This window comes from Ranitomeya variabilis, chromosome 4 (genome assembly GCF_051348905.1).
Source record: "Ranitomeya variabilis isolate aRanVar5 chromosome 4, aRanVar5.hap1, whole genome shotgun sequence".
Classification (NCBI taxonomy): Eukaryota; Metazoa; Chordata; class Amphibia; order Anura; family Dendrobatidae; genus Ranitomeya; species Ranitomeya variabilis.
In genome coordinates, this window is record NC_135235.1 from 529,500,829 (window position 1) to 529,526,867 (window position 26,039).

General features: G+C 44.7%; 1 protein-coding gene across 1 annotated transcript; it reads left to right on the forward strand.

Annotated features, from left to right (window-relative positions):
• Positions 1–4,629: 4,629 nt before the first annotated feature.
• Positions 4,630–26,039, forward strand: LOC143769112 (melanoregulin-like). The gene is made up of 5 exons (XM_077257690.1): positions 4,630–4,918; positions 9,109–9,268; positions 10,629–10,719; positions 11,306–11,472; positions 25,465–26,039. The coding sequence occupies exons 1-5, from the start codon at positions 4,839–4,841 to the stop codon at positions 25,684–25,686; spliced, it is 720 nt and encodes a 239-aa protein (XP_077113805.1). The 5' UTR covers positions 4,630–4,838; the 3' UTR covers positions 25,687–26,039.

The window sequence follows — 26,039 nt, forward strand, 5'->3', positions numbered from 1 at the left end:
ATCGATGGCTTTGCTTTGGAATGGCAGAACAATAAAAAGATGGTCAAAACTGTGTGGTGTTTTATTTCATTAAAATACTTTTCTGCATGTGTATGTATTTAACCTTTTAACTACTGTAGGATTAGTAATGGATAGGTGTCTTATTGACGCCTCTCCATTACTAAGCCGGCTTAATGTCACCTTACAATAGCAAGGTGACATTAAACCCTCATTACCCTACTTGCCACCACTACAGGGCAAGTGGGAAGAGCCGGGCAAAGCGCCAGAATTGGCGCATCTAATAGATGCGCCTTTTCTGGGCAGCTGCTGGCTGCTATTTTTAGGCTGGGGGGCCTATATCATTAGCTCCATACCAGCCTGAAAATACCAGCCCCCAGCTGTGAGCTTTAGCAAGGCTGGTTGTCAAAAATAGGGGGACCCCACACCATTTTTTAAAAAATTATTTAAATTTTTTAAAAAGCATGAGGACCCCTCTAGATAACTAGCCTTGCTGAAGCTGATAGCTGGGGGTTGCAGCCCCCAGCTGTGATTTTTGTCTGGCTGGTTATCAAACTTAGGGGTGAACCCACACCGGTTTTTTTTTTTTTTTATTTCTAGCGCAGGAGCGGCATATGAAAACTCCCATCCGCCGCTCCTGCTCTCACTGTAATGGGTGGCTGTAGGTGTCAGATGATGGGATCAGTAGTCCCATCAGCTGACACCAGTGATCGGAGGTGAGTTTACACCTCCGATCACAGCTGAGTGCTCCCGCTGTCTTCTGTCAGAGTGGGAACCGCGGCTCTCTGACCTGCGGGGATGATTTACCCGCCAATCTGAAGCGGTGTTTGCCGTGCTGTCATGGATTTGACAGCGTGTCAAACACTAATGTCGGACCCCCCCCATTCAAGTGAATGGGGGGTCCGCTGCTGGATGACAGGCTGCATGAACGCATCCTGCAGCCTGCCATCTAGATGTAGCAGAGCCAAGTGTGATGTCACATCTGACTCTCCTTGACTTCTCTGCAGCAAATATGCTGCAAGAAAAGTCAACCTTGCGTATTTGCAGCGTTTTTTCACCATCCATTCAAGTCAGTGGGTGAAAAACGCTGAAAGAAATGACATGCCCTATGTCAAAAAAACGCTGCAAAGCACAAAATACTGACCACACAAAAACCCAATGTGTGTACATGAGATTTCTGAAATCTCATATAGGCTTTGCTGGTACTGTAAAAAGCGGCTGAAAATTAGCATAAAAAAGCAGCAAAAACGCCCTGTGTGAACTTACCCTTACCATAAACTTATCTGAGCAGTTGCCATTTAGTGTTAGCATGCTATAGTGTAAGCCCAGTGAGAGGCGGCATACTGTAGGTTTAGGTCACATATCAGTCCTCTGAGCCCGCGGCCAAGTAATCACCCACAAACCATATGGCATTGCCTTTCTGGTAGCTGAGCCCCTTTTCATCAGGTATCAGAATGTGGTTATGTCTGCTGGGAACTAGTGATGTCAAGCACATACTTGAGAGACTGGTGGCATTCTCTGGAGTCCATATCCAGCTGACATCATGGTGTCTAGGCTTCTGCTACTCTGTAAATAAATGTTGACCCAGGGTCTTGTCATACGATCTTGTCGCGGATCTGGCTGACTGTGATGTGTTTACATGGCTTGTGAACCAATGGTTACATTATTATACTACAGTAGGGGTATATTCCCATGTACTGATTAGTGTGTAGCACAAAGCTGGAAACAAGCAATGTACAGATCTATTTGTTTATGCTTGGAATTCAGGCGTGTGCCCTTACCGACCACCTTACGAGTCCAAACAAGGGCGGGGTAGGAAGGTGGACATTTCCTCCTCATGTGCCCGTCACATGTACAAGTCTGTATAATGAGTGACCACTATATACCGTAAGTTGTTTTCTGCTCATAACAAAAATTGTCTTGAGGTATGGAGGACGTGCTGGGATTGTAGGAAGGGAACTTTAAAAAGGCTCTAAATCCTAATGGTGGAGGTTTTGGACACTTTCATTTAATATCCATTGAATATAGTGCAATTAATCAGTTTTTAGGAGAATAGAAAAAGATGATATGCACAGGACCTTATTCTAATACGTTAATCTAGCGTTCGCTGTTTAGACACAACGCAAGCTGAATGCTGTACAATTAGGAGGACCGCATTTTCTAGTATTTATGTAGCAAGCTTGGTTCTGTTAAGGTAGTTTTTATATATGCAGTAAGTTTGGTTCTGTGACTGTATCTACGTATAGAGCAAGCTTGTTTGTCACCAAATCTATGGTATGTTACAAGCATAGTTTTGTTATGGTATATCTGCAAGAGGCATGGTTCTGTTACTGTATCTATGTAATGAGATTTGTTCTGTTACTGTTTGTAGTGAGTTTGGTTCTATTACATGATAGAGCTGGTAATAACAGTTCAATGATGCATTTGGGGTTGCACAGGGACATGCAATTCCAACATAACAATAGCCTCAGCTACATATTTAGCGCTGGCCAGATTTAACCATGCTTACATCTGCTGTCGTTCATAAGGGAGACTCACGGCTATTCTTGGGTCAATTTACTGACCTTTAGGCTAAAGCTGTCCATACACATTGGATAGCTGTCGGCTGAACTATCACTTGACCGATGGCCATCACTCCCATCTCTGGCAAACATAGGAATGCTAGGCTTGCCTAAGCGCTCCTGGGTTGTTTTGAGACCTGCTTCAATCTCTGGATCATAAGGATGTGGTTATCTTTCTAAAATATTGAAGCATAAACAAGATTGCATGTGTTTTAACAGATGAGACCTAACACAACCCAAAGGCCATAGATTGTGTACCCCTTGTATCAAGCAATTTAATTTCTGCTTGTCCAAGATGACCAACTAATGGGGCATGCCTGTGTTTTATATATTGGCAGATATACCCAGTAAAACCTCTTCACAAGGGGACCTTACACACTGCTCAAAAAAATAAAGGGAACACTAAAATATCACATCCTAAATATCACTGACTGAGACATTCCACTTGAAAATCTGTATTCATTACATAGTGGAATGCATTGAGAACAATAAAGCATAAAAATGATCAATGTAAATCAAAATTAATATCCCATGGAGGTCTGTATTTGGAATGATTCTCAAAATAAAACTGGAAAATTAAATCACAGGCTGATCCAACTTCAATGGAAATGCCTCAAGACAAGGAAATGATGCTCAGTAGTGTGTGTGGCCTCCACGTACCTGTATGACCTCCCTACAATGCCTGGGCATGCTCTTGATGAGGCGGTGGGTGTTCTCTTGAGGGATCTCCTCTCAGACCTGGATTAAAGCATAAGTCACCTCCTGTACAGTCTGTGGTGCAATGTGGCATTGGTGAATGAAACGAGACATGATGTCCAGATGTGCTTGATTGGTTTCAGGTCTGGGGAACGGGGAGGCCAGTCTGTAGCTTCAATGCCTTCATCATGCAGGAACTGCTGATACTTCAGCCATATGAGGCCTAGCATTGTGATGCATCAGAAGGAACCCAGGGCCCACTACATCTGCATATGGTCTCACAATGGGTCTGAGGATCTCATCCTGGTACCTAATGGCAGTCAGGGTACCTCTGGCTAGCACATGGAGGGCTGTTCGACCCTACAAAAAAATGCCTTTCCACACCATTACTGACCCACTGCGAAACCGGTCATGCTGGAGGATGTTGAAGGCAGAATGTTCTCCATGGCGTCTCCAGACTCTGTTACGTCTGTCACATGTCGAATCTGCAAATCTTGGCGTTCTCTGGCAAATGCCAACCGCCCTTCATGGTATTGGGATGTCGGCACAACACCCATTTGTGGATGTCGGGCCCTCATACCACCCTCATGGAGTCTGTTTCTGACAGTCTGAGCAGACACATGGATGTTAGTGGCCTGCTGGAGGTCATTTTGCAGGGCTGTGGCCCAACTCCTCCTGTTCCTCCTTGCACAAAGGAGGAGGTAATGGTCCTTGTACTGGGTTGTTGCCCTCCTACCGCCCCCTCCACGTCTCCTGGTGTACTGGTCTGTCTCCTGGTATCTGCTCCATGCTCTGGACACTACGCTGACAGACACCGGTACCCATCTTGCCACAACTCACATTAATGTGCCATCCTGGATGAGCTGCACTACCTGAGCAATTTTTGTGGGTTGTAGACACTGCCTCATGCTACTGTACAGTACCTCTAGGGGTGAGAGCAATGACAAAATGCAATAGTGACCCGAAACAGCCAAAAATGATGAAAACAGAGAAATGACATGTGGTCATCTGCTGCAGAACCACTCCTTTTATAGGGCTTGTCTTTTCTAATTGCCTATCATTTCTACCTGTTGTCTGTTCCATTTGCACAACAGCAGGAGAAATAGATCCACTATTGGTGTTTCTTCATAACTGGACAGGTTGATTTCACAGAAAGGTGATTGACTTGGAGTTACATTGTGTTGGTTAAATGTTCCCTTTATTTTTTTGAGCAGTGTAGTTAGTGTTATTTATTCTAAGTGGCATTATAGCAGATCTCACCTTTCTGTAGATTTAAGGGATTCCAAAATTAAGATTTTACTCCTATAATGACTCCCTCAACGTCACAGATTAACCCCTCTCAAAAGTCTCCAAAATGGAATATTCGTCTACGTTTCATCTTCCCACCAGGAAATGATAGGACATGTCTTCATAGCCAACCCATACTTATCACGCTTCTTAGCTGGAGGCTTACAGTTGTGCTGTTGCCCATGTGACTCTCTTGTTCTTTCATTCCAATTACAGTGAATTTTTTTGTATAGTAACACCACCCATGCTAAGACCCCCATCCCACCATTCCTATGCCATGCAGTACTGACCCCCAGTATGGCAGTGCGGACGACCTTTTATCGCTTCCTATGCTGCTGCTGTCATGATGAGGCTCCAGAGAAGAGCCCTTTAATCAGGTAACTTATGATTAGGCAATATTTGTGATTTTGTATAGTCATATCTATAGTGAGATATACCTATATATATATATGCTTCTACTGTGTCTTGTACGATACCATATATCTACTAAGGATTATTCTAAAATTGCAAGTACCACACATCAAATTCAGTCAGCGTAGTTGATAGTGTACTACAAATCACAGAATTTCCTGGCACTCCGGCTCTTTTCAAGGCATCATAATTCCATCATGTACTGACTGACATTTCCAGGGTATGACAATGTCAGCTACGTTTCTACTAGGGCAATTGGGTATATCCCTTTACTTACCCATGTCCAAAATGTATAGGGATTTCCAAGATTATGAAAATTGGGTCTGTTTTTCCTCCAATAAAACAGCAGCATCCTAGTCTACATATACTGTATGAGTGGGTGTGATCCTGGAAGTTCCATTGTTTGCCTCATCTTGGAATAAAGCAGATCTGAAATGCAGGTTAATAGTTTTATGATAAGATGGAAGACCAAATACTCAAAGCACATACCAATCATTGCCTCTAGTGCAAATGCCAAAAAAAGCACCAAACCTTGTAGTTTTGAGCTAAGAAGTACCCTATCCAGAGGTTTCGAGAGCCTCTCATTGGCACTCTGAATCTGTAGATTCTGTTAGTGGAGCAGTACAGCAATTGTTTTTTTTCCAGGAGTCAAATAGACAAAGGAGCATAGATGAGCATGTACAACCATCGCTCCAGCCAACAGGGTAATGTAGAGCCAGTCCGTGAGATCACTGGTGGGGTAGGGCGTGCAGCAGTCAGACACCCATCAGTCAGCAACTTATCTATCCAGCAGATAGCTGAAACTTGCAATGTTGGGAATAACCTTTTATAAAGGAGAACCCAAATACAAGGAAGCATATACCATAGTCCAAGCTTATCAGGTTAGGTTAGTTACAGACTGAGGGATTGGGGCCCCAAATCATGTTGATGCTGACCACATTGTAATAAGTGTTGGAACCTACGTAATGATGTGGTCACCCAATGTTCTACCATGTTGGCATACAGAAATGGTAGAAGTGAACTTGATTCATGAAGATGTGATATGGGCTAAGAACCTCCTGTGGGTGGTTATGAGAGAAGTGGAGTCAAACCACAGTCTGATAGAAGCCCACTTTTTATCTTTGTAATGGAGACCCTAGTCCTCCGTGTAGGCCACAGCCATAATGCGCGATGTCTCAGATAGGTAGGGATATATCCTAGTCTTGGTTTGGGCACAATCTCAAAGAATTGGATGACACCACCAATTGACACTGTTAACATGGTTCATACATGTACTGTAGAGTGTTTATTCTCTGATCCTGCAAGTAGTAATATTGCTGCTCCAGGATCTTTTGTGCTCCGTGTGAAGTTAGGGTCCCTCTTTTCTTCCTTTCCATCTCCCAATATTTTTGGATATATTTTCTTTCCAGCTTCCACAATAGTGCTGTCTACTGTCAGTATGTAAGAACTGTTACTGTATGGTCAGGCCATCATGATTGTTCGGGTCACACCGATAACTCAATGAGTTAGTATCGGAATATATATTAGCTTAAACAAACCTGATGCTCATGAACAGCTAACTATATAAAGAATGGCTAAAGGTTGCCCATGTATCCTCATTTCATCATGGAATAGTGAAAATTGGCATTGGCCATACTGTGCTACTCACCTTTGCACCAAACCCTATATCCTACTTCTTGCTGGAACAAGAAGATTCGAAAATAGTCGTGTATTTCTGTAAATAGGCCTGAATGTACATAGGCCTCTCCACTATTACAATAAGGCATGTTGGACACACAACAATACAATCTGACTCAAAATGTACCGCTAAATTGGCAGAGAAGACCAAGGGCTATGGGCTTTATTCATTTTTTACACTGCTCTGGTCTAATCAAAGCTGAGCTCTGATTGGATGCTATCAAAGAAGCTTTTACTCTGATGAATAAGGGTATGTTTCCACGGTCAGTAAACGCTGCTTGTTTGACGCTGCAGCGTCAAACAAGCAGCGTCCAGATGTTCCAGCATAGTGGAGGGGATTTTATGAAATCCCGTCTCCACTATGCGTGGAAACCCGCACGCGGCGGCCCTGCGACTCCGGACATGCTGCGCGTCTTTTCAGAACGCAGCATGTCCGTACACCTTGCGGGGACGCAGCGTCCCCGCAAGGCATATCACAGGGCCCTACGGCGAGGGGTGCGATGATCCCGGATGTGTACTGTACACATCCGGCACCATCGCGTCCCATTAAGGGGGCGGGGCTTAGCGCCGAGCGGCTTCGCCGCTGCGGCGAACCCGCCGGCAAGCCGTACCGTGGAGCCATACCCTTAGGGCGAAGCCGCTCGGCGCTAAGCCCCGCCCCCTTAATGGGACGCGATGGTGCCGGATGTGTACAGTACACATCCGGGATCATCGCACCCCTCGCCGTAGGGCCCTGTGATATGCCTTGCGGGGACGCTGCGTCCCCGCAAGGTGTACGGACATGCTGCGTTCTGAAAAGACGCGCAGCATGTCCGGAGTCGCAGGGCCGCCGCGTGCGGGTTTCCACGCATAGTGGAGACGGGATTTCATAAAATCCCCTCCACTATGCTGGAACATCTGGACGCTGCTTGTTTGACGCTGCAGCGTCAAACAAGCAGCGTTTACTGACCGTGGAAACATACCCTAAGACTTCCAAAACATTATCCTGTTCAATAAACATAAGGGAAACCGAGGTCTTTTTTTTTTATTATTACTCACCCTGTAATTTGGTATTTCCCATGGTGAGGTCTACCCTGCAAATACTGCATACCCCTCACCATTGTTGTAGTGATAATTAGAAAAATATTTCATCTAAATTGACTGGTTTAATATTCGCACTTGTCAATATTAAGACAACAGTAGGAAAATCAATTTGCCATTTGCACTTCATGGACTGACAAACTGGAGTGCTTACCTAGGGTGACCCTGTGCGCTAATTCCTAAAGACAGCCCCTGTTCTTGAGCCTTCACTATCAGTACAAAGCGGGCACCAATTCTGATTTTACTCTTCTGTTAACACAACAGTAATGTATTTTCACAAGAGAATCCACTAAACAGACTTACAGAAAATAGTTCCTCAAAAGGATACATTTTATTAAATATTCATTAAAAGTATACAACAAACCTAAAAAGGACACACATATAATGATAAACGGAAGGCAGTTGTCCCAAGGTTATAAGGCAATAGGAATGATGATAACCAGATGCCTACTATGTCCCTATACACAACCCTGCCTAGCAGCGGAGGATGGCACCCTCAGAATAAATCATGCAAGAATGGCGCCACCACTCAACGTCATCTTTCCCTGATAGACTATTATGCCCTAAAATGATATGCAGCTACAAAAATAATGTTATGAAGGAAGAACATACAAACAAACTCAGCTAATCCACCAACAAGATATGTGTGCTAAACATAGCCATGGAATACAAAAGGACAAATAGCTTCAAGGGACAGGACATAGGGTACATCCTACATGGCTATTTATATTTCCTAGGGCTATTGCTGTACCCCAATGTCCACAAAAAAATCACTTAAACCAAGGTACATCACCAACACGGATAAATCCCAAATATTAGTCCTGTAATGATGATAATCCCAAGCAATGTATCTCGTCTCTTTAAGCAGACGTACAGTCCCCATTATTACCAATACCATGTCCCAAATGTTGGTTCTTGATATTCCCTATTGTTACCAATACCGAGACACTGTCACAGTTATCAACATGGAAACATTGTTTCGCCTCAACGCGTTTCCCCCTATAGATGCTGGTTCATCAGGAGGCTGGGGGGGGGGGGGGGCATTAAGAGCATTCCCTATGATGCCTGGATAACAGCATGTACTACTGCCCCTCTTGGGATTTGTAGTTTACAGAGTGACCGCTAACAGTTGTTGCTATTGACTTAGTGACCGTAGCATGAAGGAGCTGACTATATGGTACAGCTGCTAGAAGATGTGCTGACCCAGGGCTATATATAACTCATGTCCTGACATATGTAGGTAGAATGTGTTGCATTGGTGAAGTTTCCAAGTGACCTAAAGTTTGGGTACAAACAACCTGTTCAGGAAAAGCAGATGCTTGTCAGCTGTCACCCTGCATGTAGGAATCTTTGTCGTAACTTGGGACAGTTTGGGTTCACGGATCTATTTGTATTGTAGCGATACCCTCTTGTACTTTGATCGGGAGGTGAAACGTCGAAGAGCAGAAGAAGCAAACTTGTGGAATGAGCCCCAAGATGTGTCTCATACTGAAAGAGACGACGATCGAGAGTTGTACAATTTACTGCAGAAGCGATTACGGACTCGGAGGGGCTCAGAGGTCAGTAAGTGACTGGAAATCGTGAATGTCAGAAGCTGACTGCACAGCAGAACAAAGAAAATGTACAAAGATGTTTAGAGATTTTACTTGGACTGGAAGAACAGTAGTTCCATACTTACCAAATTGATATTTGTCAAATAATGATGTTTAAATTCTGGTTTGGGAACAGCAAAATAGGTTGCAAATTTTGGGGGTAAGAGCATACGAAAACCACTAAATTTGCCAAGATTGTCTCCAGAAAATTGGGACAGTCCTGGCAAATTTAGATGTAATTTTAGTGGTCAAACATCAACAACCAAATCAACTATGGGGAATACACAAGTCCATACAAAAAGGAAAAAATATAGAGAATGACCTACAAAAGACCACCCTTTATATTATACATACTGTCCAACATCTTTGAGAAGACCCCACTATACAACTACCTTTCAGTGCTATTTCTATGCAGGAGATTTGGCCTTTTATGTACAGTAGACCTATTCAGAACAGAATGTTGTATCTGAAAATGATATTATGTCGCGGAAATAGGTAATAATAGGACCTGTTGCCAGGTCAAGGAAGACCATTTTTTTTTTTTTACAAAGATTAAAAAAAATGAAATATTCACTGGAGCAGTGGGTATAAAATCAGAGCAAGAATTGTTCTATTTTTGACCTGGTGAAAGGTCCTTTTTACAATAGTGAGCAATAAATACTTTGCTAAAAAGGCAAGCAAAACTTTAGCCTCAATTGTACTGTCAGTTTTTGGGCTGATCATCGAATATAATTGAGAATGTAATATATTCTTCAGATTTTCAATATTAAGATCAAATACAATGAAGGATTAAAGGCTAAGGGTGCGTGTCCACGGTCCATAATGATGGCGCTTTGGATGGAGCGGAAAACCCGCTCCGCCCTAAGCTCCGCCCCCTTCTGTACAGACGGTGATTCCGGATGTGTTCATTGCACATATCCGGAATCGCCGCACCCTATACATAGGACTGTGTTATTTATCTTGCAGAGACAGAGCGTCGCCACAAGGTAAACAGACATGCTGCGTTCTAAAAAGACGTGCCGCATGTCCGGAAATGCAGGGCCGCCGGGTGCATGTTCGCACGCATAGTGGAGATGGGATTTCGTAAAATTCCCTCCACTATGCTGTAACATCTGGACACTGCAGATTGAACACTGCGGCTGTATGCAGCGTTCAATCCACAGCTAATCCGGATGTAATCCGGCCCGTGGACACATACCCTAAGATGACAGAAAGACATACATTAGCTTTGAAGTCAGCAATGGCCAGCATACTCAGGAAGACAGGTGAAGATGACTAGCGTTGTATCTTTGTATGAGATGCTTGTGATTTTCCATCTCTTACTCAGGATTACCGCCGACTGAGTTTTGATATCAGCGCCCACAGACAGATACGTAAAGATGTGAAGGATCGTTGGAGGTCTCTTCTGGAAAATCTAGGTGAGCCAATGTTTAACAAATATTTTCTCAAGGTTTGTCCTGTAAACCTGACATTGCAAATAAAGCCTTAGCCTATAGAATCCATGGGCTATCTAGATTGTTGCAATTTTGTTTTTGTTTTTTTTTTCAGATTTCTGGTGGATTGTTCCCATTGAGTTCAATGTGGGGGTGGGTGGGAATCAAAATCTGCGACAAATCTCAATTTTGGTAGTTTCTGTTGCACTGTTGCAGAATATGTACAGATGGGGTAAAAAAGAAAAGTTGTAAACTTCTCCTGATGGTCCTGTGACAAGCATCTCCTTGTCCCCCTCCAATATCTGTACACCCAGCCTGTAGTGATCACTTGTGATCAGCTATCTGTGCTGGAGGCCAAAAAATGTGGGGACCAGAGGAGTGGCAACAACTGCCAGGGAAGGTGAATGTAGTGCTTTTATTGCAGATGCTTTGCTGTTTACCCAGGAAATTTTGAAATATAAATCACAACCAAAGTTTGCACAATGTAATACAGCTGCAAATTTTTCTTTCATTTCTATGAATAAACCCTTATTTCTCCAGTCTTCCCTCAGATTCTTTCTTTCACACTCAGGTTTTCATAATGAAGCAGATTCTTTGCTCACTGTGACCTCCAACCACTCCTATAATAGTATGCGGGACCCCACAGAGGCTCGTTGTCTGCTCAACCTGTTGGCCGAGGAGACCAGCATATTTGAACAGCACAATCTTCCACCTCCTGAGAGGTACCTATTTGTTCTGGTAAGTCAAGTGGAAGGCTAAAGATTTCTGAATACTCCCTCATATTCTGCGACACTATTTAAGCTGACCATATGTGTTCTATAGCTGGTAAGCCATCTTGGGCACATAAAGGATTGCTCATTCTATGAGAAAGCTACTGACAGACATATCTGTTGGTGGCTTATCTCTGGGAGAACAAGGCGATCGACAGTCCGAAATGGGACATTTCGTCAAAAAAGTTGTGTAAAATAGGAAAAACCATGATTTTGTGGTTCCAAAAACAGTGTCACACTTGTCCACAGTTTGTGTGAGATTTTGCAACTCAGCCCCATTGACATGACACAACCATTGTGAAGAACAACCATGTTTTTATAATCCTGCAGAACTCTTTAAAGAGCAGATACAAGACCATCGTGTTATATAGCTCATTTATAATCACACAACATTCAAAGCCAAGAAATAGAGGAAAGTCCACTGACTCCGCCAGTTATTCAGATATCAGGTGAGGGTCGCACAACTTCAGAAGATGTTCGAACAGAAGATGCTGCCTTCTTGGTTTTGCAATAGTATTATTCACCTTAATTTAGAACTTCTTCTTTCAAATACTGTCCAGTAGGGTTGAGCGACTTTCATTTTTTTAAGATCGAGTAGGGTTTTGGGAAACCCGATTTTGTCCAGAGTCGAGTCGAGTGCAGTCGGCCGATTATCGCTAAAAGTCGGGGATCGACCGAAACACGAAACCCAATGCAAGTCAATGGGGAAGCATAGTCGGCAGTGAGTGGAGGCCAGGAAAACACCTACAGTGCCCATTTTAATGCCAAAAACATCCATTCTTGTTTCTGAAGCTTGCCAATCTTAATTAACTGTATAATAATAGTTGGGCATAGGGAATTGGGGGAAAGTTGTGGGGGGAGTAGGGCTGGCTCAAGTTTTTCGTGGGCCCAGGAAATGCGGACTACGTCACGGCGGTGTTGCAGGGAAAGGTAAGTATTTAAAAGTTGCAAGTGCTGTGATCCTGAGCAAGCAGGGGGGGCCCACTCGTTCGCATTGCCACTGGCACAGGGCCCCTCAAAGTACGGCGGTGTGTTTGCATGGCGGGGGCGCCTCCCACCAGCAGCGACACTTTTGCGTACTCTGAGGGGCCCTGTGCCAGTGACGTCGCCAACGAGTATGCCCCCCCACCTGATGAAGGAACCTGCACTTTCATCTGCACCTTCCTCTTTGTCCCTGTGTAAGGTGGTATAACATGCGGGAAGGGGAACCTTACTTTCAGCAGGGACAGATTCTGGCTGTGTAGAGTACAAGGGGAATGTAGTGGTCTAGGTCAATGTACCAGCAGACTCATTTAGCAGTGGCTGGGCAATGGGCAGGATGAGGAGGAAACAGATATAGGGCCAAAGAATAAAGTAGGCTACATGCAGTTCAAAATTGGTAACAGGACTAAACAGGCGGCATTGCTTTGTTCAGTGGAGTAGCAAACCCAAGAGCAGCAGACACTGTTTCAAGGGCCTAACCACACTAGTAGGCCAAATGCAGTTTAATATCTGATAGTATAGGGCGAAAGCCAGAATGTGGAAGCTCAGCTTTGTTCAGTTGAGGACAACACCAGGGAGGGGCAGACACCTTTAGTAGGCCGGAAAAGCCTATTGCATTTTTTAAAATGGTAATTTGGAGCAGAAGGTTGAAGCTCAGCTTTATTTAGTTGAGGGCAACACCAGGGAGGGGCAGAAGCCGTTAGTAGGCCCTAACCACCATTTTTTTTTTTTTTAAAACCACTTAATGAGAGCCGGAAGGTTGAAGCTCAGCTTTATTTAGTTGAGGACAACACCAGGGAGGGGCAGAAGCCGTTAGTAGGCCCTAACCACCATTTTTTTTTTAAAACCACTTAATGAGAGCCGGAAGGTTGAAGCTCAGCTTTATTTAGTTGAGGACAACACCAGGGAGGGGCAGAAGCCGTTAGTAGGCCCTAACCACCATTTTTTTTTTTTTTAAAACCACTTAATGAGAGCCGGAAGGTTGAAGCTCAGCTTTATTTAGTTGAGGACAACACCAGGGAGGGGCAGAAGCCGTTAGTAGGCCCTAACCACCATTTTTTTTTTAAAACCACTTAATGAGAGCCGGAAGGTTGAAGCTCAGCTTTATTTAGTTGAGGACAACACCAGGGAGGGGCAGAAGCCGTTAGTAGGCCCTAACCACCATTTTTTTTTTTTAAACCACATAATGAGAGCCGGAAGGTTGAAGCTCAGCTTTATTTAGTTGAGGACAACACCAGGGAGGGGCAGAAGCCGTTAGTAGGCCCTAACCACCATTTTTTTTTTTTTTAAAACCACTTAATGAGAGCCGGAAGGTTGAAGCTCAGCTTTATTTAGTTGAGGACAACACCAGGGAGGGGCAGAAGCCGTTAGTAGGCCCTAACCAAAGTTGAAGGCCAAATGCAGTTTAATTTCTGATACTATAGGCCGAAAGCCAGAAGGTGGAAGTTCCGATTTAGACAGTGGAGGACAATTTGAATTAGGGACTGCAGACAGACTTAGTAGGCTGTCCCCTGTGGACCATGCATCCACCACATTAACCCATTGCGCCGTAATGGACACGTAATCTTCCGTGGCCATGCCTACAGGTCCATGCGTCTGTTGTCAGGTGCACCTTTGTACTCACAGATTGCCAGAGTGCATGGACAATGCGGTCTTCTACATGCTGGTGGAGGGTTGGGATGGCTTTTCTCGCAAAAGAAGTGTCGACTGGTTAGCTTGTAGCGTGGTACAGCGTAGTCCATCATGGCCTTATTAATAGTAAATAAAATATATAACTAGGCTCTATGAACTTTTAAATAGGTTCCAGGGGTACACGGGCAGCATTGGTGTGGTCAGTGGAGGAGTATTGCAAGTAGGGGCTGCAGACAGGCTATCAAAGGCCTAAAATAACAAACAGTAGGCAGTCATGGCAGTTTTACATCGGTTACATGGATACACAGGCAGGCACTCCAGGCAGCATTGTGCTCAGTGGAGGAGTATTGCAAGTAGGGGCCGCAGACAGGCTATCAAAGGCCTAAAATAACAAACAGTAGGCAGTCATGGCAGTTTTACATCGGTTACATGGATACACAGGCAGGCACTCCAGGCAGCATTGTGGTCAGTGGAGGAGTATTGCAAGTAGGGGCCGCAGACAGGCTATCAAAGGCCTAAAATAACAAACAGTAGGCAGTCATGGCAGTTTTACATCGGTTACATGGATACACAGGCAGCTAGGTGGTGAGTGGAGGAGTATTTAAAGTAAGGACCGCAGACAGGCTATCAAAGGCCTAACATAACAAACAATAGGCTCATGGCAGTTTTACAGCGGTTACATGGATACACGGGCAGGCAGCTTGGTGGTGGTGAGTGGAGGAGTATTTAAAGTAGGGACCGCAGACAGGCTATCAAAGGCCTAACATAACAAACAATAGGCTCATGGCAGTTTTACAGCGGTTACATGGATACACGGGCAGGCAGCTTGGTGGTGAGTGGAGGAGTATTTAAAGTATGGACCGCAGACAGGCTTCGAAGGCCTAACACAATAAAATGGGCTGGCTGTAGGCACTTTAAAATTGGTTCCAGGGGTACACGGGCAGCAGTGGTCTGGTCAGTGGAGGCCTAGTGGAAGTATGGACCGCAGACAGGCTTCGAAGGCCTAACACAATAAAATGGGCTGGCTGTAGGCACTTTAAAATTGGTTCCAGGGGTACACGGGCAGCAGTGGTCTGGTCAGTGGAGGCCTAGTGGAAGTATGGACCGCAGACAGGCTTCGAAGGCCTAACACAATAAAATGGGCTGGCTGTAGGCACTTTAAAATTGGTTCCAGGGGTACACGGGCAGCAGTGGTCTGGTCAGTGGAGGACTAGTGGAAGTATGGACCGCAGACAGGCTTCGAAGGCCTAACACAATAAAATGGGCTGGCTGTAGGCACTTTAAAATTGGTTCCAGGGGTACACGGGCAGCAGTGGTCTGGTCAGTGGAGGACTAGTGGAAGGAGGGAGCGCAGAAAGGCTTCAAAGGCCTAAAATAACAAACAATAGGCTCATGGCAGTTTTACAGCGGTTACATGGATACACGGGCAGGCAGCTTGGTGGTGGTGAGTGGAGGAGTATTTAAAGTAGGGACCGCAGACAGGCTATCAAAGGCCTAACATAAAAAAACAATAGGCTCATGGCAGTTTCACAGCGGTTACATGGATACACGGGCAGGCAGCTTGGTGGTGGTGAGTGGAGGAGTATTTAAAGTAGGGACCGCAGACAGGCTATCAAAGGCCTAACATAACAAACAATAGGCTCATGGCAGTTTTACAGCGGTTACATGGATACACGGGCAGGCAGCTTGGTGGTGAGTGGAGGAGTATTTAAAGTATGGACCGCAGACAGGCTTCGAAGGCCTAACACAATAAAATGGGCTGGCTGTAGGCACTTTAAAATTGGTTCCAGGGGTACACGGGCAGCAGTGGTCTGGTCAGTGGAGGCCTAGTGGAAGTATGGACCGCAGACAGGCTTCGAAGGCCTAACACAATAAAATGGGCTGGCTGTAGGCACTTTAAAATTGGTTCCAGGGGTACACGGGCAGCAGTGGTCTGGTCAGTGGAGGACTAGTGGAAGTATGGACCGCAGACAGGCTTCGAAGGCCTAACACAATAAAATGGGCTGGCTGTAGGCACTTTAAAATTGGTTCCAGGGGTACACGGGCAGCAGTGGTCTGGTCAGTGGAGGACTAGTGGAAGGAGGGAGCGCAGAAAGGCTTCAAAGGCCTAAAATAACAAACAATAGGCTCATGGCAGTTTTACAGCGGTTACATGGATACACGGGCAGGCAGCTTGGTGGTCAGTGGAGGAGTAGGGACCGCAGACAGGCTATCAAAGGCCTAAAATAACAAACAATAGGCTCATGGCAGTTTTACAGCGGTTACATGGATACACGGGCAGGCAGCTTGGTGCTGAGTGGAGGAGTAGTGCAAGGAGTGTCTGTCCCAGTACTCCCAAAATATAAATAGATGTTAATGTCTCGCAAAACAACCAAAACAAAAAAAAAGATGGCATACTTAGGTACAGGGGTGGGCTCATCTGCTGTGTTTCTGACATAGTAATTTGGCAGTAACTATTTAATGGTGCCAATATAGGACACAGACACAGACTACTTTAAGTTGCATCATAGATGTCTACAAATTTGTATTGTCAGTGCCAGACATTGAATGATGTCAGCGAATAGACTAAAGATTGGTGGAGCTGTGCGACATAATTTTGCACGTAGTAGAGCCCAGTTTGAGCTGGGGTAGGGGGGAACTCTCTTGAGGCCGGCGGGACCGCCCCAGGGCCACTCATGTTACAACGGTGTGTCTGACGTTGGGTGCGCACCACCACCGCCAGAGACACTACATTGTACTATGAGGGACCCAGTAGCAATGCCGTCAACCAAAAGCGAGCACACCCACCTCTTCAGACAAACAGCAGTCTCACGGGTGCTTGCGCCAAGTCGCGATACCACGGCCCCGTGTGGGGAGTTTGGCCATTTAGGGAGGTGTAAACATGTCGTATGCTGTACAATCTGCAGCAGCAAATTAGACATTAGAAAAGTAATTCACAGGCAAGAGCTTTTCATAGGAAAGCTAGGTGTCGGCCGGGCAAGGTGGGGCAAAAGATTTTGAAATCCAGTTGTGGTTCATTTTAATGAATGTTAGATCGTCAACATTTTGGGTAGCCAGACGAGTCCTTTTTTCGGTTAATATTGACCCTGCAGCACTGAATACTCTTTCTGATAGGACACTTGCTGCCGGGCAAGCAAGCTCCTGCAATGCATATTCTGCCAATTCTGGCCAGGTGTCTAATTTGGAGGCCCAGTAATCAAATGGGAATGACGGTTGAGGGAGAACATCGATAAGGGATGAAAAATAGTTAGTAACCATACTGGACAAATGTTGTCTCCTGTCACTTTCAATTGATGCAGCAGTACCTGTCCTGTCTGCGGTCATAGCAAAATCACTCCACAACCTGGTCAGAAAACCCCTCTGTCCAACGCCACTTCTGATGTGTGCACCCCTAACACTCCTAGTCTGCTGCCCCCTGGAGCTCGTGTGAGAACGATCACGTGCGCTGTGTGCTGGGAATGCCTGAAGCAAACGGTCAACAAGAGTTGATTGTTTGGTTGCTAATATTAGTTCCAAGTTCTCATGTGGCATAATATTTTGCAATTTGCCTTTATAGCGTGGATCAAGGAGGCAGGCCAACCAGTAATCGTCATCGTTCATCATTTTCGTAATGCGTGTGTCCCTTTTTAGGATACGTAAGGCATAATCCGCCATGTGGGCCAAAGTTCCAGTTGTCAAATCTCCGGTTGTGATTGGTTGAGGGGCAGTTGCAGGCAAATCTACGTCACTTGTGTCCCTCAAAAAACCAGAACCCGGCCGTGACACGCAACCAATTTCCTGTGCCCCCGTGAAAGTTTCCGCATTAAAAATATACTCATCCCCATCATCCTCCTCGTCCTCCACCTCCTCTTCGCCCGCTACCTCGTCCTGTACACTGCCCTGACCAGACAATGGCTGACTGTCATCAAGGCTTCCCTCTTCCTCTGGTGCAGACGCCTGCTCCTTTATGTGCGTCAAACTTTGCATCAGCAGACGCATTAGGGGGATGCTCATGCTTATTACGGCGTTGTCTGCACTAACCAGCCGTGTGCATTCCTCAAAACACTGAAGGACTTGACACATGTCTTGTATCTTCGACCACTGCACACCTGACAACTCCATGTCTGCCATCCTACTGCCTGCCCGTGTATCCTCCCACAAATAAATAACAGCACGCCTCTGTTCGCACAGTCTCTGAAGCATGTGCAGTGTTGAGTTCCACCTTGTTGCAACGTCTATGATTAGGCGATGCTGGGGAAGGTTCAAAGACCGCTGATAGGTTTGCATACGGCTGGCGTGTACAGGCGAACGTCGGATATGTGAGCAAAGTGCACGCACTTTGAGGAGCAGGTCGGAGAACCCAGGATAAGTTTTCAATAAGCACTGCACCACCAGGTTTAAGGTGTGAGCCAGGCAAGGAATGTGTTTCAGTTGGGAAAGGGAGATGGCAGCCATGAAATTCCTTCCGTTATCACTCACTACCTTGCCTGCCTCAAGATCTACTGTGCCCAGCCACGACTGCGTTTCTTGTTGCAAGAACTCGGACAGAACTTCCGCGGTGTGTCTGTTGTCGCCCAAACACTTCATAGCCAATACAGCCTGCTGACGCTTGGCAGTAGCTGGCCCATAATGGGACAACTGGTGTGCAACAGTGTCATCTGCCGATGGAGTGGTTGGCCGACTGCGTTCTGTGGAAGAGCTGTAGCTTCTGCAGGAGGACGAGGAGGAGGAGGAGGGGGTGCGAACGCCTACAGCCAACTGTTTCCTAGACCGTGGGCTAGGCACAACTGTCCCTAAATTGATGTCGCCTGTGGACCCTGCATCCACCACATTCACCCAGTGTGCCGTGATGGACACATAACGTCCCTGGCCATGCCTACTGGTCCATGCATCTGTAGTCAGGTGCACCTTTGTACTCACAGATTGCCTGAGTGCATGGACGATGCGCTGTTTAACATGCTGGTGCAGGGCTGGGATGGCTTTTCTGGAAAAAAAGTGTCGACTGGGTAGCTCGTATCGTGGTTCAGCGTACTCCATCAGGGCTTTGAAAGCTTCGCTTTCAACTAACCGGTAGGGCATCATCTCTAACGAGATTAGTCTAGCTATGTGGGCGTTAAAACCCTGTGTACGCGGATGCGAGGATAAGTACTTCCTTTTTCTAACCAGAGTCTCATGTAGGGTGAGCTGGACTGGAGAGCTGTAGATCGTGGAACTTTCGGGTGTGCCGGTGGACATGGCAGACTGAGAGACGGTTGGAGACGGTATTGTTTCCGCCGGTGCCCTACATGCAATATTTCCTCCTACAAAACTGGTGATTCCCTGACCCTGACTGCTTTTGGCTGGCAAAGAAACCTGCACAGATACTGCCGGTGGTGCGGAAAATGGTGGCCTTACAGTGACGGAAGGGATGTTGCGTTGCTGACTAGCTTCATTGGCCGAGGGTGCTACAACCTTGAGGGACGTTTGGTAGTTAGTCCAGGCTTGAGAATGCATGGTGGTTAAGTGTCTATGCATGCAACTAGTATTTAGACTTTTCAGATTCTGACCTCTGCTTAAGCTAGTTGAACATTTTTGACAGATGACTTTGCGCTGATCAGTTGGATGTTGTTTAAAAAAATGCCAGACTGCACTCTTCCTAGACTCTGATCCCTTTTCAGGGATTGCAGACTGAGCTTTAACCGGATGGCAACGCTGTGCTCCAACAGGTTTTGGCTTTGACACGCGTTTTGGTCCAGATACGGGCCCGGCAGATGGAACCTGTTGCGATGTTGATGCCTGCTGCGGCCCCTCCTCCACCTCCGCTTCTGAACTACTGCCGCCTGCACCCTGTTCCCCCAATGGCTGCCAATCGGGGTCAATAACTGGGTCATCTATTACCTCCTCTTCGAGCTCGTGTGCAACTTCGTCTGTGTCACTGTGTCGGTCGGTGGTATAGCGTTCGTGGCGGGGCAACATAGTCTCATCAGGGTCTGATTGTGGATCTGTACCCTGAGAGGGCAATGTGGTGGTCTGAGTCAAAGGAGCAGCATAGTACTCTGGCTGTGGCTGTGCATCAGTGCACTCCATGTCAGAATATACTTGTAATGGGCATGGCCTGTTAAATGTTTCACTTTCTAAGCCAGGGACGGTATGTGTAAAGAGCTCCATGGAGTGACCCGTTGTGTCGCCTGCTGCATCCTTCTCTCTTGTTGTAGTTTTTGCTGAGGAGGACAAGGAAGCGACTTGTCCCTGACCGTGAACATCCACAAGCGACGCGCTGCTTTTACATTTACCAGTTTCGGAAGAGGAGGCAAAAGAGCTAGAGGCTGAGTCTGCAATGTAAGCCAAAACTTGCTGTTGCTGCTCCGCCTTTAAAAGCGGTTTTCCTACTCCCAGAAAAGAGAGCGTTCGAGGCCTTGTGTAGCCTGACGACGAAACTGGCTCCACAGCTCCAGACTTAGGTGGAATATTTTTATCCCCACGACCACCTGATGCTCCACTACCACTACCATCATTACCAGCTGACAATGAACGCCCACGACGACCTCTTGCACCAGACTTCCTCATTGTTTTAAAATCTTAACCAAAGTAACTTTATTTGTTGCTATCAAACAACTTACACGGTGAGCTATAACTTCAGTATGATTTCAATATCCCTTAACAGGTTGGTGAGACCACAAGGAAAATCAGGCACAATGTTACACACTCTGTTTTCTGTGGCACAAAATCACAGAGATGACACACACGCAGGACTGTCACTCAAGCACTAATGTCAATATTAATCTCCCACCTAATTTATTTATTTTTTTTTCTCAGGGAGACTTTAGAAACCAAATAATATTAAAAAAAAAAAAAAAAAAGGCTTTCTATGGCCCACAATTAGAGAGAGAGAGGTGGCACAACCAGGAGTCAAGACTGGCGCACAAGCTGAAAGGGCAATATTACTCTCCCACTGTTTTTTATGTTTTTTTTGTTTTTTTCAGGGAGACTTTAGAAACCAAATAATATTAAAAAAACCAAAAAAAAAAAAGGCTTTCTATGGCCCACTGAATGAGAGGGAGAGAGGTGGCACACCCAGGAGTCAAGACTGGCACACAAGCTGAAAGGGCAATATTACTCTCCCACTGTTTTTTTATGTATTTTTTGTTTTTTCAGGGAGACTTTAGAAACCCAATAATATTTAAAAAAAAAAATAAATAGGCTTTCTATGGCCCACTGAATGAGAGGGAGAGAGGTGACACACCCAGGAGTCAAGACTGGCACACAAGCTGAAAGGGCAATATTACTCTCCCACTGTTTTTTTAGGTTTTTTTTTTTTTTTCAGGGAGACTTTAGAAACCCAATAATATTTAAAAAAATAAATAAATAGGCTTTCTATGGCCCACTGAATGAAAGGGAGAGAGGTGGCACACCCAGGAGTCAAGACTGGCACACAAGCTGAAAGGGCAATATTACTCTCCCACTGTTTTTTTATGTATTTTTTGTTTTTTTCAGGGAGACTTTAGAAACCCAATAATATTTAAAAAAAAAAATAAATAGGCTTTCTATGGCCCACTGAATGAGAGGGAGAGAGGTGGCACACCCAGGAGTCAAGACTGGCACACAAGCTGAAAGGGCAATATTACTCTCCCACTGTTTTTTTAGGTTTTTTTTGTTTTTTCAGGGAGACTTTAGAAACCCAATAATATTTAAAAAAAAAAATAAATAGGCTTTCTATGGCCCACTGAATGAAAGGGAGAGAGGTGGCACACCCAGGAGTCAAGACTGGCACACAAGCTGAAAGGGCAATATTACTCTCCCACTGTTTTTTTATGTATTTTTTGTTTTTTTCAGGGAGACTTTAGAAACCCAATAATATTTAAAAAAAAAAATAAATAGGCTTTCTATGGCCCACTGAATGAGAGGGAGAGAGGTGGCACACCCAGGAGTCAAGACTGGCACACAAGCTGAAAGGGCAATATTACTCTCCCACTGTTTTTTTAGGTTTTTTTTGTTTTTTCAGGGAGACTTTAGAAACCCAATAATATTTAAAAAAAAAAATAAATAGGCTTTCTATGGCCCACTGAATGAAAGGGAGAGAGGTGGCACACCCAGGAGTCAAGACTGGCACACAAGCTGAAAGGGCAATATTACTCTCCCACTGTTTTTTTATGTATTTTTTGTTTTTTTCAGGGAGACTTTAGAAACCCAATAATATTTAAAAAAAAAAATAAATAGGCTTTCTATGGCCCACTGAATGAGAGGGAGAGAGGTGGCACACCCAGGAGTCAAGACTGGCACACAAGCTGAAAGGGCAATATTACTCTCCCACTGTTTTTTTAGGTTTTTTTTTTTTTTTCAGGGAGAATTAGAAACCAAATAATATTAAAAAAAAAAAAAATAGGCTTTCTATGGCCCACTGAATGAAAGGGAGAGAGGTGGCACACCCAGGAGTCAAGACTGGCACACAAGCTGAAAGGGCAATATTACTCTCCCACTGTTTTTTTATGTATTTTTTGTTTTTTCAGGGAGACTTTAGAAACCCAATAATATTTAAAAAAAAAAATAAATAGGCTTTCTATGGCCCACTGAATGAGAGGGAGAGAGGTGGCACACCCAGGAGTCAAGACTGGCACACAAGCTGAAAGGGCAATATTACTCTCCCACTGTTTTTTTAGGTTTTTTTTTTTTTTCAGGGAGACTTTAGAAACCAAATAATATTAAAAAAAAAAAAAAAAAAATAGGCTTGCTATAGCCCACTGAATGAGAGATAGCACACACAGCAGTGGCACACAAGCCCTGACTGAGGCCAATATTTTTCTCCCACTGATTGATGTAGTGTTTTTGTGTTGAGGTAGAATTTAGAACACAAATCACGGAAAAAATAAATAGGCTTTCTATGGCCCACTGAATGAAAGGGAGAGAGGTGGCACACCCAGGAGTCAAGACTGGCACACAAGCTGAAAGGGCAATATTACTCTCCCACTGTTTTTTTATGTATTTTTTGTTTTTTCAGGGAGACTTTAGAAACCCAATAATATTTAAAAAAAAAAAAAAGGCTTTCTATGGCCCACAATTAGAGAGAGAGAGGTGGCACAACCAGGAGTCAAGACTGGCGCACAAGCTGAAAGGGCAATATTACTCTCCCACTGTTTTTTATGTTTTTTTTGTTTTTTTCAGGGAGACTTTAGAAACCAAATAATATTAAAAAAACCAAAAAAAAAAAAGGCTTTCTATGGCCCACTGAATGAGAGGGAGAGAGGTGGCACACCCAGGAGTCAAGACTGGCACACAAGCTGAAAGGGCAATATTACTCTCCCACTGTTTTTTTATGTATTTTTTGTTTTTTTCAGGGAGACTTTAGAAACCCAATAATATTTAAAAAAAAAAATAAATAGGCTTTCTATGGCCCACTGAATGAGAGGGAGAGAGGTGGCACACCCAGGAGTCAAGACTGGCACACAAGCTGAAAGGGCAATATTACTCTCCCACTGTTTTTTTAGGTTTTTTTTTTTTTTCAGGGAGACTTTTGAAACCAAATAATATTAAAAAAAAAAAAAAAAAAAAAAAAATATAGGCTTGCTATAGCCCACTGAATGAGAGATAGCGCACACACAGCAGTGGCACACAAGCCCTGACTGAGGCCAATATTTTTCTCCCACTGATTGATGTAGTGTTTCTGTGTTGAGGTAGATTTTAGAACACAAATCACGGAAAAAATAAATAGGCTTTCTATGGCCCACTCAGTGAGAGATGGCACACACAGGGATGGCACTGTAGCAGAAATGCCAATCTTAATCTCCCACAAAAAAAAAAAAAAAAAAAAAAAAAAACTGTCCTACAATTACTATCTCCCTGCAGTAATGTAAGCCAGGTATGGCAGGCAGCAATAGGAGTGGACTGATGCACAAATTAAATAAAAAGTGTGGACAAACAAAAAAGATAGCTGTGCAGAAAGGAAGGAACAAGAGGATATGTGCTTTGAAAAAAGCAGTTGGTTTCCACAGTGGCGTACACACAGCAATACAGCTATCACGGAGCCTTCTAGGGCAGCCCAATGAGCTACAGCGCTGAGGGGAAAAAAAAAAAAAAATAGCTTCCACTGTTCCTGCACACCGAAGGTGGTGTTGGACAGTGGAAATCGCTGCAGCACAAGCGGTTTGGTGGTTAGTGGACCCTGCCTAACGCTCTCCCTGCTTCTGATGAAGCGGCAGCAACCTGTCCCTAAGCTCAGATCAGCAGCAGTAAGATGGCGGTCGGCGGGAACGCCCCTTTATAGCCCCTGTGACGCCGCAGACAGCAAGCCAATCACTGCAATGCCCTTCTCTAAGATGGTGGGGACCAGGATCTATGTCATCACGCTGCCCACACTCTGCGTTCACCTTCATTGGCTGAGAAATGGCGCTTTTCGCGTCATTGAAACGCGACTTTGGCGCGAAAGTCGCGTACCGCATGGCCGACAAGCACAGGGGTCGGATCGGGTTTCATGAGACGCCGACTTAGCCAAAAGTCGGCGACTTTTGAAAATGATCGACCCGTTTCGCTCAACCCTACTGTCCAGTCCCTATTAATCGGGTTCTAAACAAATTATAGATTAATTTAAGGGGATCTATAATAAAACTAAACCCATATATTTGATATTGGCTTAAAGCTATGTCCTCCTAGTTGGTATTTTATCGGTTCATGTCACTATGACCTCTTTGCTCGTCTTCCCCTGTGGCACACTCCTCATATCTTACCACCGCACTTAGTTTACTGTAGAAGACTTGTAGAAAGGTGCTGATATTCATTTGCTCTTCCAGGGGTTTATCTATTTTAAATGTTATGTATCGGGGCAGTTGAAAATGAGAGAAGATTAATATATGATGTATTTTCTAAGCATACCATTAATATGCCATTTATGAACCATATCCGTTTCTGATAATTAGAACTCATGTAAGATTTGTGTAGCACATCATAAAACATCTCCATATCTATGAAGGGAACAAAATCTGACCCTGGCTCTCCTTCCGAAGATTAACTTTTCATTCAAGGCCTTTGAACAGTATGTACGGTAATAGAATATCCATATTTGACATGGTGAATCTCTGCAGTGCAGGAGGAGATGGATTTATGGTCTTCATTGAAAGGTCCCTCCATCGCCCCCCTCACCACCACCTTCCCTCAGGCTTGTCACACAATGTTCTGGATTTTGTGATTTGCTGTAAGTGGTGACAGAGCAGACACTAATTACAAGTGTTAAATGTCAGCTCTGTAGTGTTTCATTCCACAGAGATCTGTTAGCCCTGATGATGAGGATGAGGAAGCCCTTATGGTTTTTGTTATGGAGAGTGTAACACTATAGAGAACAGAGATGAGACCATAAAGGCGACACAGTTTATTTATAACACGGGAACCTAATCTTTTTCAGGACCGACTCATCGTTCTCGACATGGGAACAGAATTTGTATCTATTGCAAGACAATTTTACCCCCCTGAGACCTTGGACAGCAACGAGAAGGAGGGTGTTGGGCTTGGCACTGCTGTCCTGGTTAGCCCAGGCCAGCAGAAAGTGGAAAATGGTGAAGACAAGGAGGAAGATGAATGTGTGGAGGTGGACGAAGAAAGTTTTCTGGTCAATCTCATCGAATGATGAATTGCCAATATTAGCCTCCATCTTTTACCTATTATCCTTAGCTTTCTGTTCTCCTCCACTCTGTAGCCCACCATGAAACTACACAGCTCTTCCTCAGCCAACCATGCCTATTTCCTCCTATACAATCATGTAATAAATATAGATGGTTTCACCATTCAAATAGAATTGTTCTCCTGCCCCAGGGGTCAGCAACCTGTACAACAACAGCTTTTGTAAAACTACAGTTCCCAGCATACCCTGTTCGTGAGAAGACTGAACCCTGTTTTACATTAAGATCCGAACATACGTTTATTTTAATTACAACTTTTTAGGCCAACACACTTCCAAAAGAGACTGTTCTTTTTAAAGAG

Bases quoted from the DNA above. Each gene is read 5' to 3' on its own strand.
- LOC143769112 (XM_077257690.1), top strand. From the start codon at position 4,839: ATGGCAGTGCGGACGACCTTTTATCGCTTCCTATGCTGCTGCTGTCAT. The intron at 4,919-9,108 runs GTAACTTATGAT...TTTGTATTGTAG, and splicing joins GAGAAGAGCCCTTTAATCAG to CGATACCCTCTTGTACTTTG. The intron at 9,269-10,628 runs GTCAGTAAGTGA...TCTCTTACTCAG, and splicing joins GGACTCGGAGGGGCTCAGAG to GATTACCGCCGACTGAGTTT.